Source organism: Scleropages formosus, chromosome 19 (genome assembly GCF_900964775.1).
Source record: "Scleropages formosus chromosome 19, fSclFor1.1, whole genome shotgun sequence".
Taxonomy (NCBI): Eukaryota; Metazoa; Chordata; class Actinopteri; order Osteoglossiformes; family Osteoglossidae; genus Scleropages; species Scleropages formosus.
In genome coordinates this window covers 22915148-22933134 of record NC_041824.1, presented here as the reverse complement: position 1 = coordinate 22933134, position 17987 = coordinate 22915148, and the positions used below count along the sequence as shown (strand labels likewise).

Here is a 17987-nt window from a genome sequence, read left to right as displayed (position 1 = left end):
CATTTTTCTGGTAGGAAGAGTTTGCACTTACTGCAAAATAATAAGTCCAATTTTAAAAGTACATTTCAGAATGTTATAGCAATTTAGCACGAAATACCACCCATAAATGAATTTCCTATTTGCACCACAACTTGATAGAACAGCTGTCAAAGAAGTGGCTTATGTATAGCTTATGCCAAAACTTTAAGATTTCACCTAATGTTTCCTACAGTACTTCATTTTATTCCACAACCAATTCATCAGTTGTGATCAACATTGTGTACAGGACAACAATTAATTGCATAGTTGCTGGTTCTATTTCTACTTTTACGATTAAGGTCCTTACCCTGAATTGATATAGGAGGGGTATCTCATATTAGGTTTCCTAACATTGTAGGTGGAGAAGATGCCAGATTAATAAAGAACAATTATTTATCTTTATAGCATAAATTCTCCGAAGATCCCCATGATGTCATTATTTTCTGAACAGCAGTTGAAGATGCATAGACTGATGTTATTAAGCTGTTTCTGGAGATGTTTTAAATCCTGGAACTTCTTATGTGCACATTTTTTTTTACAGTAAAACTATTAAACCTGATAAATGCAGTGACAGAAATCACAACACCCTATAGGCCTACCAGAAACCAGTGTAATTTTTCCAAGTTCCCCTTATGTTTTGTAGATGTTTTTTTTTTGCTTGCTTTTCCCAGTACACTTGTACCTCAAGTCATAAAGATCCCACTTAGAAATTTTTGAAGATACATTTCCAAATGTATTAATTTCTTTTTAAATTTATTTTGTTCACTGGTGTATTTTCTAAAATTTCTGTTGCAGAGTGAAAACGGTATGCAGTTCCTCCATTAGGGGCAGTAAAATGCACTCCTACACAGTACAAACTAAAGCTGTGGAGGTAAAGAAAGACCGTGCAGTTCCTGTAACGAATTTTTCAGCGTATTTTTAAAATGTATTATGGCAATATCCTTAAACTTAACCAGCAAATAAGCAGAGGTGCATTTCTATCATTATTTGTTTTGACTGCGAACTTAAAAACCAAATGCTGATAAACATGTTTGTATGATGCATCCATTGTTTCCTGGCCATATTGGCTTGTTTACTGTGAGACACTTGATCAGTATTTAAGGTGAAACACTTTTTAATGCACTCTCCCCATTTGAAACATCATTACACTGCATCTTAGCTCTCCTTCCTCTACTTCCTATGGGCCTTGATGGAGTAAAATGGCACCTTCATGCGTGTAATCCAGAAGACAGTACTGAAATGACTGGTTCTTATTTTGGTGATTTTAATGTTAATAAAAAGTAGTAGTATGAACTAGTACCTGTAGTGATTTGTTCCTGTAATGTAGGACACTGACTGAGACTGCATTGCATGAGCTGCTGATGAAAACAGAATAAGTCTTACAACGAACGGTCAGTTAATTTTAACCTTATATGATATTTGTGACAGAACATAACCTTTGCAGAAATAAGGGGATTCGGCTGTATTTTCTTAAGACTTCATAAATTATGACGTAATGGGCGGATTTACGAACAATTCCGAGTTACCAACTGACTTCCGGTCGTATATCGGGGTACGAGTGGAGTGTACTTTCCAACTGGAGAATACGAATGAAAAACCAGCAGCCAGTCAGATAGGGAACATGCACTAATTCTGAAGACTAAATACAAGGCTCTTGCAAGATTTGTAGACGAACGTCGGCTGCAAACCCGTTTCGTTTTAATTCCCCATCACAGGGTGAACACACACACGACCGATTGTCTCCCACCCCCCCCAAACATGGCCGCCAGCTCGGCTCGCGCTCGGACGTGCCGTGGTCACGTGGTGCGCGTTTCCCCGGGGAGCACTTCCGGTAGCGTTTCCTGTGTTTGTAAACTGAGAAAAACTGGAACTCGGACAAGAAACTTAACAGCCAGCGAAACACGAGCGGCTCAGAAGGTAAATCTGCGTGTCCGGATTCTAAAGACTTCCGACAGTGAGTTGCGCGCGCTCGATGCGGTGTGTGTTTATAATTAGATTTGCGGTGGGAGCGAGCGAGCGGATCCGTGGGGGCTGATCCAAGTGGAGCCACACACGCCCTGTTGTTGTGCTCGTGAAGGGAGGGGGGACGCGACGGCGGTGGAGACACCACTAGTGTGTCGAAAACGAGCGAACGACTCCTGGTCCGGGCGACTGGCTGGGCCCGCGGCCCGCGGCTCTCTGGTTCTCCCTGTTCTACGCGCGACGCCGGTGGAGGAAAATATGGCTTTTTTTCCCCAACCGTACTCTTCTTCTTGTCTTCTAGCTGGAAAATCATGAAATTGAAAACGAGTGTAGATCAGCCTCCGCTGGTAGCGGGGATCCGTGTTGGTGGGACCACCGTGACCCCACACTGAACGACACTGTAGTTCACTACACCGCAGTACAGAGCGGGTAATCTGAAAACATAACTCATACTGCCTTATACTACATAAGTACACTACACTAATATATATAGTCACTCTTCTGCACCACACCGTACAGCACTGCATACACTGTAGTATGCTGTACTGCACTGTGCAGCACTGTAGACTGTGTAGTATACTCTATAATATACTGCACTGCACAACACCATATTACACCATAGTTCACTAAATTATATTGCACTGTAGTACACTATACTGTACTGTACAACACTGCATTACACCATAGTACACTATACTACACTGCACTGTACTATACTGTAGTACACTATACTTCATTGCACTGCACAATACCGTATTACACTATAGTTCACTGTGCTGTGCAACACTGAATTACACTATAGTCCACTATATTACATTGCACTGTACATCGCATTACACTGTAGTACACTATGCTGCACTGTACAACACTGTATTACACTATAGCGCACTTTACTACACTGCATAACACCACATTATAATATAGTCCACTATACTATACAGCGCTGTACAACACTGCATTACACTATAGTCCACTATATTGCACTGCACAACACCGCATGTAGTACACTATACTACATTGCACGGTACAATACTGCATTACACTGTAGTACACTATAGTACACTATACTACACTGCACCATACAACTCTGTGCTAGACTGTAGTGCATTCTACTGTACATTGTATAACTCCATTAAACTATAGTTTACTATACTCACTGCCATACACAGCATTAGACTATAGTACATTATACTACACTGCACAGCACTGTGCTAGACTGTAGTACATTATTTTATACTGAAAACTGCATTAAGCTGTAGTGTGCTATACTACACTGCATCAAAGTACATTACTCTATACTACACTGTACAGTATGGTGCACCTCACTAGGATGTGGTTTGCTATATTGCACTGAACTGCACAGCACTACACTAGAATATGGTAAACTGTACTGCACTGTGCAACACTGCTTTAGACTATAGGACATGACACTGCAGTACATTTTTTTTGGGAAGATGTTTTTCTGAAAAGTGATTCAATGCATGGTACATGAAAGTATGCTTAAACTTGACATGAACAGTGTTCCATTGAAATACCATCAAATACTATGAAAGCACAGCTGATATAACCAGTGGTGGTAGTACATTTTACTCAAGTATCTGCCTATAGAAGTGACATTAAGTATTACAAATGCATACATAATAGTAGAAAGTGGTGGTAGTATTGACAAATTGAAAAGCGATCAGAAGTTCAGGAGAGAAATGGATCAGAAGGAGATTTCTTCTGATACCTTTTGAATGCTTGGTGGGATTCAGCAGTCCTGTGGTAGATAAGTAGTTAATTCCACCATGTTGGGAACAAGAATCAAGAACTGGTGGGCTTTCAATTTTGGGTGCCTCATGAGTTGAACAAGGAAGTCACCAGAAGTGGAAGTAGCACTCTTGCAGAGGTGTAGGACTGATAGGTCTTATAGGTTTCAGAGCACTGAATCTTTGTCCATCTTGTAGGCCACAACAAGTGTTGAACTTCATAGAAGCAGCCACAGGAATCCAATCAAGAGAGACAAGGAGAGACACATGGAGCCCAGCTGAGATATAACCATAGCCTGGACTAGGAGCTGGATGGATTGCACTGTGAGAAATAGACAGGCACTAAAAATGCTGTAAAGAATTTATATGCAAGACCAGGTTATGGCTTCAGTGTGGCAGCTGAAACAGACCTGTATCACTGTTTACTCCCAGGCTTTTGACTTAAATAGTGGATTAGATTGTGAGTTTTTCATGTTGACTGAGCTCTCAATAGGGGAAAGACCAGCAGGGACATGAAGAATTCCAATAATAGAAAGGTTGAGTTGTAGGTGGTGATGGGGTGGCGATGTCAGAGGGACATGATGCAGTACAGGAGGACTTATCTGACAGTTTTGGGGGGGTGGGAGTAGCAGAAAAAGAAGCATGCTGGATATCAGTGATGGGAGAAGCTGTGATGGGTAATGACAAAGTCAAGGGAAGCATTGGCCATGGAGAAGAGTAAGGTGCCCAGCACAGGGCCCTGTGGAACACCTGTTGAGACAGATTGTTTGGAAGAGAGGGAACCAATACGAACCTCCGTAATGTGTACCTGATGGATACGACTCAGACCGTTTCAGAGGTGATACTTTAATGGCACCTTGTCCTAGAGTGCTGCGGAGGAACAGGTGGCTGATGGTGTCAAAGAAGTTGAAGGAGAATTAATCTCCAGACTGAAGAGCCTCTTGCGCTGTGAGGAGAGTAGTCAGAGGGGAATGGCTCCTCTGGAAGCCAGACCGATATCTGCCAGTGCAGTCATTCTGGGAAACGAATGCAGACAACTGACTAAAGTGAAAATTCTGGAAAGGAAATTAGAAAGAGACATTGGTCTGTAATTCTGGAGTGTGTCTGAGGAAAGAGAACGTTTCTGTAACAGTGGTGAGACATGGACCAATTTGGGCAGATGGGAAGGAACCAGAAGGAATTAGGAATCAAAGATGGATGAAAGGAAAGGATTGGTCTGTAAAACTGCAGTACAGTACAGTACCAGTGGTATGAGGAATGTTAGTGACATTCAGGAACAAAGGCAAATTCAGCTATTAATAGTCTCTGTTTTTTAGTTTTCACTGGTGTCATTTTTAGCACACCTGTAAAAATGACTGAAATATCTTGGTGTGCTTCTTGCATGTTAATACATAATAGTGTGGGAAACTTTTTGAATTGAATTTTCTGTGTATATTTATTGGCTAGATAGATACTCTGGAATATTTTTGTCGAGTTGTCTGTAGTACTTAAGTGGGAATGCATAAACCTCAGGTACATGCTTGAGTCTTTTAGAAACAAGGCAAACCCCTCCACCCCCCAAAAAAAACCAGCCAGAAGAAATACATCATCTGTGAATTAGAGAAATTAGTAAATTGTTGTACTGTCTTGAAGCTCGTACATCACTTGGTTTTTTTTTTTTTTTTTTTTAATTATAAACATCCTGTATTTATGTTGGGTATTAAGTCTGTAAATGCTCTCCCTCTCATTCCTCCATATTTTTGTTTACTTTGATACAATAGTCATTTTCATCTGGATATAGTGTTCTTATTGGGTCTTGAAGGGAAAGATTCCTTAATGCAACATAGAAGACATGTTGGAAGGTCATGATTTCTGCCTTTTACTCTGTGGACACTTGTGCACAATTCCATTGTTATTCACTGCTCATTTGAATCAGTAATCAAATCACTTCAATTAAGTCATTGGTTAAATCGAGCAAGCAGGTTTCAACTTTAATTCTTCATTTTAAAATTTTCCACTTTTTAGGTATTGGTATTGAAGCTGCAACAGTATATACATGGGCTACAATCCAAACAATGAAATTTTAATTAATATCAAAAGCAGGAGACACATGAATACCAGTCCAGTATTACCACGATGACCTTGTAATTAGCTCTGGATAAGAGCGTCAGCTAAATGGATAAAATTTAAAACATACATGTATGTGTCTGCGTGCAGGTAAAGGAAAGTTATGGATGTTGAAAAATTGGTGCATATTGCATTTGTTGTGAAACAGCAGACTTACGGATGAAGGCAAAAGGTGGTTTCAAGCAGAAAAGAAAATCTCCAACAGCCAGTTAACTGTGTTACTGTTCTTGCTGAAGATTGTGTGTGTGTCTGTGGGACTGCGACAGCAGGTAACACAGATTTCTTGGAAAACTTTAACCTTTTTCATGCGACTTGACAGTGTAAATTAGTTACCTTGCCGTTTACCTTTTGTTGATGTTTATTAATGGACGGTACCCCTTATGACATGAAGAGTCTTGATCACAAGCAGTTTACAAGTTAATACAAATCAGTGGTGGAAGGTAGGTGAGACCTACCTGATTTTTACATGATTTTTTTCACCTTTTGTGCCATATGAGAGGCACCTTGTCTCACCTCCTGTCTTTCCTCCAGGTCTGGGTGCCAGATGATTTGGGGGGGGACTGATCATTTTCCAGACAGACCATCCTGAGTGACGATTCCACACGCGACACACATACAGTTACCACAGCAATGACGCACCTACCTAGCAATACCGTTCGTGACCACATGAAATGGGTCAGTATCACTCTCCTTTTAAATATTATTTAGCGGCTTAGCTGACGCTTTTATTCAAAGCGACTTTCAATTTTAACCCTTTGCAAAGATGGATATTTTACTGGAACCGTTCATGTACTGCAGCAGAGTCTTGGGCTCGCATTGGCAACCTTTTGGGTTTTTAAAAAAAAAAAAAAAAAAAAAAAAACTCTCCTTAACCGCTATGCTACCTGCTGCAGCTTCTTCCTCTTTTGATAAAGCAGCTGATGGTTATTATAGTGAAGGTAATCGCATTTGGTTTCTCTATGATGAAGTGGTAGCTTGAATTGTCATTATCCCGCTTACATGGCTGTGGCCTTCCGACATGCTTCACCCCCCTGCCCTCCACCCTGTACCAGGGATGGAAATCTCCAGAGCTGAACTCCAGTTTGTGTTGACAGGCAGGGTTGCTGGGCTGTGAGGCTGTTCTGTCCAGCATGGCCTTGATGCAGGCCAGTTCCATGGCTGGGCAGAAGAAGATGACAACGCCATTGGGCCAAGGGCAGAGAGAAGGCCCAGAACACGTCCAACACAACCACATGGTCCTGCCATCTGGAATGAGCTGTCCACCCCTGGTGAGAGGGGCTCTCCGAGTGCCGCACGTGGGCCACCGTGTTTGCCACTCCCTTTTCAACGCAAAATATATATTATTGTTAAAGCAGCGCTCCCCAGTTTAATACGCTCGTATTAAACTTTTATTGTCCAAGTGATTTTCAGCTCCCCTGAATCCTGAATGGGCTGTGAAAATGTGATGGTGAATTAGTCATTTTGTGGAGCTTAATTAGCTTTAATTATTCAGTCATGTCAAACGACATGACAGAAATGTCACATTAAAAAGTGGCTCATTTCCTTCAAGCTGTGGCTGAAATTCTGCAATTTTTCAAAGTTATTAAAAAGAGCCTTTTAGGAAGTTCCTGGGGTTGTTGTTAAACTAAGGCTGGTATTTTTATGGTGTGAAACTGAATGGAACATGTGGCCTTAAAACACCAAATTTGACTTTCTTCCGGTTTCTGAGATGGTTACCTCTCCGCAGGTGGTTCTTGCCAATTATATTAATAGTTGTTTTTTTCTTGACCTACAGTTGATCCGGAAAGAGGGGGAGTTCCATTCATCCCGTCTGCTGGATGAGAAGGGCATGCGGGAGAGCGGAGCAATGCAACAGCAGCAACAGCAGCAGAAGAAGAAGAACAGGAAGTCAGGAACACCCTGCAAAGTGAGAGAGAGACCCAAAACAGGGGAGGGGAGTATGAGCAAGACATGTCAGAGGGCATTGAATGAAGTGGTAAGAGGTGCGAAGGGACCGAAATCAGGAGCTGTCAACATGATGGCGAAGGACTTCTGCCATTGAATCGAACTGTTAAAGGAAACCTCCTATTTTTCTTTACCGGACACTCATGATTACTGAGCAAACACGGTCATATGCACATAGATACCTAGAATATACAGGACAGTAGATTGTTAAACCCACTAATCATCATTGTGTATATATTACACTTGAGCAGCCAAACATGCCAGTTTTACATGAGCCTCAGTACTGTCCTGCACTTACATTGCCACTCACATAACATATGTATAAACTTTGATGGTTACAAGTTAATTATATATAATTTGCATAACCTGTGAGACTTTCACCTGGCAGAAGTAGTAATTCTTTGAGTTTTCAGATGGACAGGAGGGGATGGCAGCACTTGTGGGTGTTAATGGAGCATAGGGTACTTTGCGTTGAGTGTCCCTCTCGCTGTGCGTGCTCAGGTGGGGGTGGCAGACGAAAATGGGGACTGCTCTCTCAAAGTGCAGAAGAACTTCATCTGCGAGCATTGCTACGGTGGCTTCCGAAGCAGCTACCACCTGAAGAGGCACATCCTCACACATACAGGTGTGTGTGTGTGTGTGTGTGTGTGTGTGTGTGTGTGTGTGTGTCTCGTACGGCTCTCGCACAGCAGAACCACGCACCCCCGGGGCTTTGTCCACCTGTCTGTGCCCTCATTCACAGTTAACCATTCAAGAACTGACCAGCGAGTCATCTCGAGTATTGAGTGCCGCTTTGCTCACTACTGAAATGACTTTTTTCAGTACCTTATACAGCTATATTTAGATTACACTTATTCATTTAGCTTTTCTCCAAAGCAACTTACGATGTTCAGCTACTTACAATTATTTGCTCATTTAAACAGCTAGGTAATTTTACTGGAGTAATTTATGGTAAGTACCTTGCTCAAGGCTACTACATCTAGAGGTGGGAATCGAACCTGAGACCTGTGGCTTCTAAAGGCAGCGACTCTAACCAGTACCCTACCAGCTGCTCCACATGTTTATAATCTTCCTCCACCTTCCAAAGATAACACCTTCTGGAATAACCCTTCTTAATGTGAATTCTCTTTAATTGAAGATGGAATTACCATTAGGCTCAGTGGTAAAAAATTTTTATGCATTTTTGAGCACCAAAATTGACATTCATTTGTGCTAAAATATCACCAATTCCCATTAAAAAGGGCTTAATTACTTCATTCGCTGACAGTAGCTATCATACTATGATAAAACATGGCAATTTCCCTTCTTTATTTTAATACTGTTTAACTGTCTAGTTGTGCTTGTTCAGCTCTTTTGCTGTTATTAGCAAATGCTCACAAAAAAAAAAAAACATACATATTGTTACAATGCTGATGGAGGAAAAACTAAATTTGATCCCTTGTGGCACCTTGCACTGACTCTTTGTACACAGATATAACTAACGAGTCATTAATGGCATAAATTTTAGGCAGCAGGAAGCCTACTAGTTAAAGCTGTCATCTTGCAGTGGCAATCTCACCTCTTGCTGCATTACCAGCCTATAATGTGTTTTAATTGTTCAATATGGATGTAACATGACAAATAAATAGACACCACAATTTGTATAACGCAAATTGTATGAGTGCTGTTTGGGAATAATGCAGTGCTATTTCAAAAGTTTAAGATGGTAGCATAGTGATTACAGCTGCTGTCTTTGGATGCAAAGGTCACAGGTTCGAATCCCCCTCCAGCTGTAGTAGCCTTGAGCAAGGTACTTATCCTAAATTACTCCAGTAAAATTACCCAGCTGTATAAATGGGTAAATAATTGTAATTAACACTGTAAGTTGCTTTGGAGAAAAGCATCAGCTAAATGAATAAATGTAAATGTGAGCTCCTGCGGTTTATTTTCTGAATTTAGTGTTCATTTTGATTCTTTATTATAGTTAAATATTGTAACCAGTGTAAAAGAAATTCTCTAAAGCTGCAACAGAAGTTCAAGAAATGTAGAAGAAAGTGCCTCAGACTCCACGTTGTTTCATTATTTTCACAGGCTTTATCATTTACTTGCAGTGGATTATTCTTTGTAAGTTTTGCACTTCACATTGAGTTTTGGCTATTCTATAAGTTTGTTGTGGGTAATAGTTACTGTATTTTGTGTGCTCTGCACCTAACCCAGTTTTCCTATTGAAATGTTTTTTTTATTATGCAAATGGGCATAACACAGTCCTTCAAAGGAACACAATTATAGCATTGTGGTACATCAGACTGCGTTAAATGTGAACTGTTTGAATAAAATTTACTAAAATGTTTAAAAGGTAATTGTATGTAGCCAATTTATTAAACAAATGTAATGTTGAAGGTTGCCTTGGGGGAATCTTTAGCCCAATGAAACATGAATAACTAAATAGAAATTATTTCTTTTCAGTAGAACTGGATTATGCTACATATACACTTTAATAGTTTGCAGTTTATAGCATGGTATGTTACCCCAGGAGTGCGCTGAGTGAGACCATTTGAAACGTGTGATGTAGAATGACCGGTTGAATTGGGTCCTGTGTTTAGGTGAGAAGCCCTTTCCATGTGACGTGTGTGATATGCGGTTCATTCAGCGTTACCACCTAGAGCGACACAAGCGAGTCCACAGTGGTGAGAAGCCGTACCGGTGTGAACGTTGCCAGCAGGTAAGCAATGGGCCAAACAGGAAAAACAGGCACACACACACACACACACACACACACACACACACACACACACACACACACACACACACACACACACACACACACGAAAAACTGCTACGGGGTGTCTAGCTGTCGCCCAACAAGGGCTTCAGGAACAGCAGTATTTCTTTATTGTATTTTTATTGTGTCCCATCACTTGATTGATACACTAATATTTTTTTGTTATTACATAACCTGGCTTTTACACGTGAATAATTTGCAGATTGGTCCACTTTTCACCAACAGTAAGTGGAAGGCAAACTGTGTCCGCTAATGTGTAGAGACAACCAAACCCCTCAGATCCTAGGGTTTTCCCTGTTCGATGGGACACACACATCTATACACAGATCACATGGCCCGCAGCCTCCAATAAGTTTCCCTCTGTATGTTTCCAGAACTTTTCTCGGACAGACCGACTACTGCGTCACCGGCGCTCGTGTCAGGCAACCAGCGAAGCTCGCCCACACTCCCAGGAGACGCCTGCTTCCACTGCTGCCTGGGCCCCCCTACAGGGAGCCCCAAGTCGCCTGACTGTCTGATGGATCCCTGCCACCTGCACCCTCCTGGAGAAACACAACAAGCAGCAGGTTCAGCTCCCCAAAGTCCAGGGTTCAGTGGCGCCATGCGCTGGAGTACGCTGTTACTGCAGCTTCAACCGTGACTGCTTGTGGGAGACAACGTTCTTTGGTTTTTTTTTTTTTTTTTTTTTTTTTTTTTACCCACTTACATTGAGTTAAGGTGGATTATTTTGTACTTATTTTATTTGACTACAAAGAAAGTTTTCTTTTATCATTTTTAATTATTATTAGATTATTTTTCTGTACTGTTGGAGGTACCGAAAGAAGTAGCAAGAGGTGGGTCATGGGCAACTGTTTCTTAAAACACTATGGCAATAATATTTGTAAAAGGATGAAATGGCAGAAGAAAAATCAAAATCCTGTCAAAGGCACTGGTGGTACAACAGTCTGCCATGCAAAGCAGTTACTGGAAAGGAGGATGTGTAGCTGTTTGTTTCTTTGTGAATGGAAGCTACGTGGAGTTTTTGGTGAAGTGGGAGCCTGGACTGGTGTGATTCACACATCCTGTAGGCAGCAATAAAACCAGCGAGTGTTTGCTAGGCTCCCAGGTAAAGCAGTGATGAGGAACCAGTTAAGATTACATTCTTCATGTGCTGGTGGGTTCTGTCGCTGATACCATGCGTACTCACCGTAGAAATATTCATTGTAAAAACACAAAACCCTGTTGCCTTCAGATATTTAGAAAAAGACAATTATGATAGTAATTTGTTTCCACATACCTGTATGTGTGTTTTTTTTTCCCCATAGAGTAGGGCTCAGATTGCAAATTGTTTAATTTCCAAGCGTAAAATCAGGAAAGGACGAAACCTCACAGACTAGTCTTGGGCAGAGCCACTGAAGGCCACAAGTGAGTTTGGAAAAAGTTTGCTGAAGGGCCCTTTGACAGTAAAACATTACTAAGCACCGAAGACAGATGTCTCTATTCAATGCTGATCTTCCAGTGTACCCCTGTAACTGGTCTATTTTATGGATTTCTCAAAATGTTGGCATCTCGGTGTATTTTTCCTCATACAGGTATGGTCATTATTCACAGTTTACTAAGTTAAAGAAGGATCTGATTCCAGGTCTTGCCTGATGGCACCTGGTTTCTTTCATTGATGCAGGCAACAAATTTAGGTGAGAATTTAAACCTGCTAGTCTATGCTGTATATGTACTGTATATGAGATCCCTTATTGCAGCTTAATATTGTATGTTCACGAATGTGTGCATATAATTTATTGTTAAATCTTTTGAAAATGGACCTTTTTTTAAAAAAGAAAAAAGCTTGGTCTGTCTACTATGACAGCCTGTTTGAAAATTACAGTTGCCACCCAAGGAACTGAATGGGTGGTGTAATATTTATCTTATGCCATTCTGTTTCTGTATCTTTAACACTTATTTAATTCTCTTAACACTGGAATGATAAACTGAGATGTGCTGGTTTTAAACACTTCTTTTACTTTAGTCATGGTGAAAGAACAAAAAATGTTTTAAATGGTAAACATGACCATTAGCTACTTGGATCAGTATTGATTTGAGAACCCAGGTTATTTAGTAATTGGTATTTTAGGGGCCTTTAGTACCTGAAAAAAATGGCAGCGTTTGTACTGTTGATTTTAATTTAATTTTTATATTCCAAGTGAATGATTTTATTGAAAAACAAAACAAGCTACTGCAAATGCCTGTCTAGTGTAGTAATTACACAGTGGTGTTTTCATTTCTCTGTTTTGCTATCAGTCTTGCATGTAGTCGTGGCCCTCCACATTTATCTGTATAGGGATCTTATATTAATACTGTTAGGGTAAAAACTGTAAAATAATTTTTTAGACTATTTTAACTGGCAGACTAATGTAACCTCACAGTACAGTTAGTTAGCATTGTGATATGTAAAAAGCAGGGCTTCCTTTATGATTCAATTAAAAAAAAAAAATTCTTTTTTTAAAGGCTGTTTTTGCTGTGTTTTTTTTCCCCACTGAAAACGGTAACAATTGTTAGTGTGAAATGTAGTGTACAGAATTGGTGTGTTGGTTTACCACAATCACCAGCAGAGGGCACAAGACTTAAAAAAAAAAAAAAAACAAAGAACAGTATTCGTTTGCTTGTTTCCTTATGTGACTCTCATGTTATAAAAATGATCCCAATGGATATTACATTACAATAGGACACTTGCCAGGATAGAAAAATAGAGGGGACAGCTGGTAGTGTAGTGGTTAGCGCTGTTGTCTTTGGACCCAAAGGTTGCAGGTTCGATCGCTGCCTGTTGTACCCTGACCAAGGTACTTGCTCTGAAAAGTGCTCTAGTAACATTACTCAGCTGTATAAATGGGTAAATAATTGTATGTAGACTAACACTGTAAGTTGCTTTGGAGAAAAGCATCTACTAAATGGGGGAAAAAAAAAAAAAATTACACAGTTTAAACTCTGAAAACAGAAAAAGCACTATGCTAACAGTCATACTCAGTACTACCCAGCAATGATAAAACTTTTGCCTGTTATATTGCAATTTTTTTCCTGTATGGATAAAAATACACATATATAATAGCTGTATTATTTTGTCATGCTAATACAGCACACACACATTTAAATGCCACTATTATAATTGCAGGTTCATTTAAACAACAGCAGGATCATGTGCTTCAGTGCTTAAACTTCACTGTAAAGTTTATTTACAGTGCAAAATATACAGTATACTCAATGGTTTTGGGTACATATTTCTACTTTTATAATTAAATGTAAAAATAATGTTTCGATAAGCTAAAGTGCATGCGTTTGCGATGTTTGGGGTGTTCCATAATGTACTGTCGACAGTTTGACGTGGCCTGTTTAACATACGATTTGTATTGCTTGTTTCCTCACCACCAGGCATTAAGCACTGTACAATTACTCTAAATTATTTTGACAATAAGATAGCATGCTGGTGTGATCACTTCATGCCTTGCAATGCCTTTATTTTTGGGTTTTTTCTTGTTTTTTTTTTTTTAAAGTAATTTTCCGGTGTAAAGTTATCGATCTGTGAACCCATTATTTTGTCGAATTCAATTTATTTTGATAGAGCGCTCTTCTCACACAGTGACACAGAGTGCTGAACAAAGGGATAAGACAAATAAGATAGTTGACTGTATACTAAAGTAATACATTATCCATACAGTTATTAAAGCTGTAAGTATGCCTGCTGAACACGGAGGAAAGAACAAAAAAACTCCCAACTGAAAGTCAAAGGAGAAAAAAAACCTCTGGGGGTCCAAGTGCCTATGGCTCCCCATCCCTCCTAGGCATTCCAGATCAAAAAAGACTTCTAAATCAGTTTATAACTAATAATAACATTGTTGCTCAGTATTAACTTGATGTCCCATTTCACATAGGTTTCTTGTCCATCTTGGCAGGCAGTCATAAGCTGCAGTCAGCATGGGGTGCTGGTGTGATAGCCAACTGGCCTCCTCAGGTCTTATCATAGGGAAACAATGCTCAACAAGAAAGAAATTGTTGGTAAACGATGACTTAAAGAGATCAGAGATGTTAATACAGAAGGAAAAAAAGCACAGCCACCTGGAATTATACTGGTTATTGACATGCCAGAGTGAACATGTAAATCTTAAACCAGGATTTAAAGGTGGAGACAGACAGGGCATTCCTGACAGTAACAAGAAGACTATTCCAGATTTTAGGTGTTCTATAACTAAAGACATGCCCTTCTACTGAGATTTTATTGATCACAGCTCCTTTAAGGTAACCCGTATTCAATGAACAAAGACATCATTTTGGAATCAATCTCACAAAGGTAAGCCGGAGCAATGTCATTTACTGCTTTATAGGTCAGAAGTAAGATTTTATAATCAACTCTGAATGTAACTGGTAGCCAATGTAGCGATTTAAGTATTGGTGTTACTGGTGAACTTCCTACTTCTTGTAACAAATCTCACAGCAGCATTTTGTACAAGAAATGTTGCATGAGAAATATTTGCAATTTGACAAATAATGACAGCCCCCACCTGAATCAGTGACTTCACAGGGTGGATCAGGCCTGTTAAGCAACCAGCAGTCACACTGACATTCTGTTGCTCTTGCCTTTTTTATTTTTAATTTATTGTTATACACATGAGGCATAAATCCAAAACTCCACTGAAACACACTCTGTTTTAATTTACCTCATACTTTTCTCCATTGCAGTTATTTACCTATTGATACAGGTGGGTAATTTATGGTATGTTGCTCAAGGATACTGTAGCTAGAGGTGAGATTTGCACTTGTAATATTTGGGTTCAAATGCAGCAGCTCTAACTATTACGCTACCAGAGAGTCATGGTGTTGCATACAAAGAGGGACGCCAGGTCATAGCAGCGAGCATGTTTTCGGAGAGCAAAGCATGCTGGAATCACTGCGTGGATCTTTGTCAGGACCTGATGGCAGTTGTTTAAAAACTCTTATAAAAGGTTTGCAAGAGAACGTGCGATTTCATTTTGGGAACTGCCAAATCGTCCCCTCAGACGAGTGTGCCCCCCCAGTCCCAACACAAGGTCTAAGGGCACGTCCTCGTTTAATGTTTCATGAATAAATGACTGAGCCGCCCTCCGAAAGCTGCGATACGCTCCATGCCATCTATCACGAGGCTCAAAGTGTGCCTCTGTGTTAATTAGCGGTGATATTTAAGTGTTCTCTGGCTGTCAGCGTGTCAGCATTTCTCATTAACATTTATATTCCCCTGTCCTCCCCCAGTCGTCCCAGGGTAGAGCCATGGGGCACGCGCACACACACACACACACACACACACACACACAAAAACAATGCTTTCACCGGCTCTGCCTGAACCAAATAAGCTGTATCCTGCTGTTACTTTTGCGTATATTGGAAAATGTGATTAATTCACCGGTCTGCGCTCCCGAAGTGAAGACTGCCTTCTCTGTGAAGGAAGTCCCAAATATCCGGCTCAGAAAAGTTCTAGAAGGAAACCACAGGGAGCAGTTTATGTGCAAGTCTTGCTTCTGCAGAAAATCACAGAAGGAGATAGCTGGTATTTATCAATTCTGCTTTCTAAAATTGATCACGGTCCATTAGCGTGTGGTTAACTACCCGTATGTTACATTTTGCTTCTTAATGCCAAAATACAGGCCATCTTTATCTTTACTCAGTAGGAAGAAAAATGGCTGCTATAAAATAACCTCATCCATAATTTAATTAAAAACAGATGTAGTATGATTTTAGAGTCCACAAATGTAAATACGGACAGGAGGAGAATCAAATATTTCAGTCCCCTCCAAAGCTCAAAAACACCACTCGTAGCACTACAGACTGTAAAAGTAAAATGAACATCTTCAGACATAATATTTATAAATTGGTTTATTACATTTTTAAATTTATTTTGATTAGTTAATCACTAGAAATAAATTAAACCTGGTGTTAATTTATAATAAGAAGCATTTCGTCTTTTTACCTTTTCTAATTCCCTTTAAGCAAAATTAGTGACTAATTTGCAACATTACTCAGTGACTTGTCATTTCTCTGAAAGGCATTGTGAACACATAGGGATCATGCCTTAGTTTAATTAAAACATATAAATTATGGGAATATTAAAAAATAAAAGATAATTAATAATAACTGTGACACCATGGATGACAAATTAGAGAATAGAATGAAGTTCTCCCTTGGGATACTATCACAGAAAGAAGGCACCGGTTAAATGGAAGCCATTTTGTGTGATCTCATCCCTCACTGCTGCCGCCTAGGGGACAAAATGGCTCCCTAAGAGGCAAGTACAATGGCTCAGCCCATGAAGAACAGCTTTGCAGATGATTAGCCTGGGAAAAGTAAGGCACTGGCACAAAAAAACCCTCACTGTACCTAAATCATATTTTCCAATAAGAAAACAATTTAAATATCCAGTAAAACAGTCCAACTTCCTTGAATGGCCTGTCTGGTCCTTCAGGCTAGTCAGTAATCTGATGTAAAGCTATTATTCTCTGCGATGACTCCACGGAGAGGTAGGATCTACTTCCATGACATAGCCACACATCTACAGGATTAATGTTTCTCTTCATGCAAAATTTGAATTAACAAATGGACCATAATGCTGCAAGGAATTGTAAAGCTGCTTAGCAACAGTGTCTCTTTCATAAACAAAACATTACGAGATGGATCACTGTTCTGGTAGAGCTTTCCGCACGAAGAGATTTCAGCTTTGAACATTTCTGCAAGCTTCTGGGTCAAACTAGTAAACTTGTGATTCTCTTCTATTTTCCTTTGGTTTATTTTACCGCTCGTTCAGGAAATTCCAGCTGATCTCCAGATGTTGAACTTGGGCTCAGAACGCATTCCATCTCTGCAAAATGTACTGTCCGTGTATTCACAGTTTCCACTGCTGATGGTATAACAGTCTGAATTGCAACCGGTTATGTGCGGTAAGGTTAAAATTGTTAATCAGTTCTGGAACTGGTGGGAGTTGATTCCAGAAAAGCACTACTGATTCTGAAATTTTGAATGGTGAGAACTGATTTCCAGCATGAAATGTCAATACCTGCCTTTACTTGCCTATTGTTTCTCAGGCTAGTGAGGCAGATTTACAGACTGCGTCTTCTGAGTTTTCCTGCATTGCAGTGGTGAAACATGGCAGTGTTGCAGGGAACAAAAGTACAGCACACAACACCACCACCAGCTGGTTATGATTTACTGGGTAGGTAAAAAAACTAACACCATATACAGCAGTTCATTTGTAAATGTTTGCATCCTCAAACAAAACATGCAGTTTTTAACAAAACTAAATAGATATGCTGGTTAAAAAAACAGTCAAGTTTTATTGTTTTTAATTACTTAATATTGAAGTAATATGAAGTATGACAATTTAAAATTTATATTAACTTCCTTCAGATTATACTGTTACTAGCATGCGAAACACTGGCTGTACAGCAGAACTTAAAGTG

The 17987-nt window shown here is 39.9% G+C and overlaps 1 protein-coding gene across 4 annotated transcripts; it reads left to right on the top strand.

Moving 5' to 3' along the window:
* Positions 1-1849: 1849 nt before the first annotated feature.
* Positions 1850-11922, top strand: LOC108939056 (zinc finger protein 740-like). Of its 4 annotated transcripts, XM_029246506.1 has the most exons (8): positions 1850-1935; positions 3927-4052; positions 6366-6509; positions 6929-7102; positions 7609-7740; positions 8280-8403; positions 10361-10479; positions 10914-11922. In XM_029246506.1, exons 3-8 carry the CDS (start codon positions 6465-6467, stop codon positions 11055-11057), a joined length of 738 nt encoding a protein of 245 aa, XP_029102339.1. In that variant the 5' UTR covers positions 1850-1935; positions 3927-4052; positions 6366-6464; the 3' UTR covers positions 11058-11922. The 4 variants fall into 4 exon arrangements, with proteins under 4 accessions (XP_029102339.1, XP_029102337.1, XP_029102338.1 ...); XM_029246504.1 differs by lacking the exon at positions 3927-4052; XM_029246505.1 differs by lacking the exon at positions 3927-4052 and having other exon boundaries at positions 1850-1972.
* Positions 11923-17987: the final 6065 nt, after the last annotated feature.

Bases quoted from the DNA above. Each gene is read 5' to 3' on its own strand.
- LOC108939056 (XM_029246504.1), top strand. From the start codon at position 6,465: ATGACGCACCTACCTAGCAATACCGTTCGTGACCACATGAAATGG. The intron at 6,510-6,928 runs GTCAGTATCACT...TTGTGTTGACAG, and splicing joins TTCGTGACCACATGAAATGG to GCAGGGTTGCTGGGCTGTGA. The intron at 7,741-8,279 runs GTGAGAGAGAGA...GTGCGTGCTCAG, and splicing joins AGTCAGGAACACCCTGCAAA to GTGGGGGTGGCAGACGAAAA.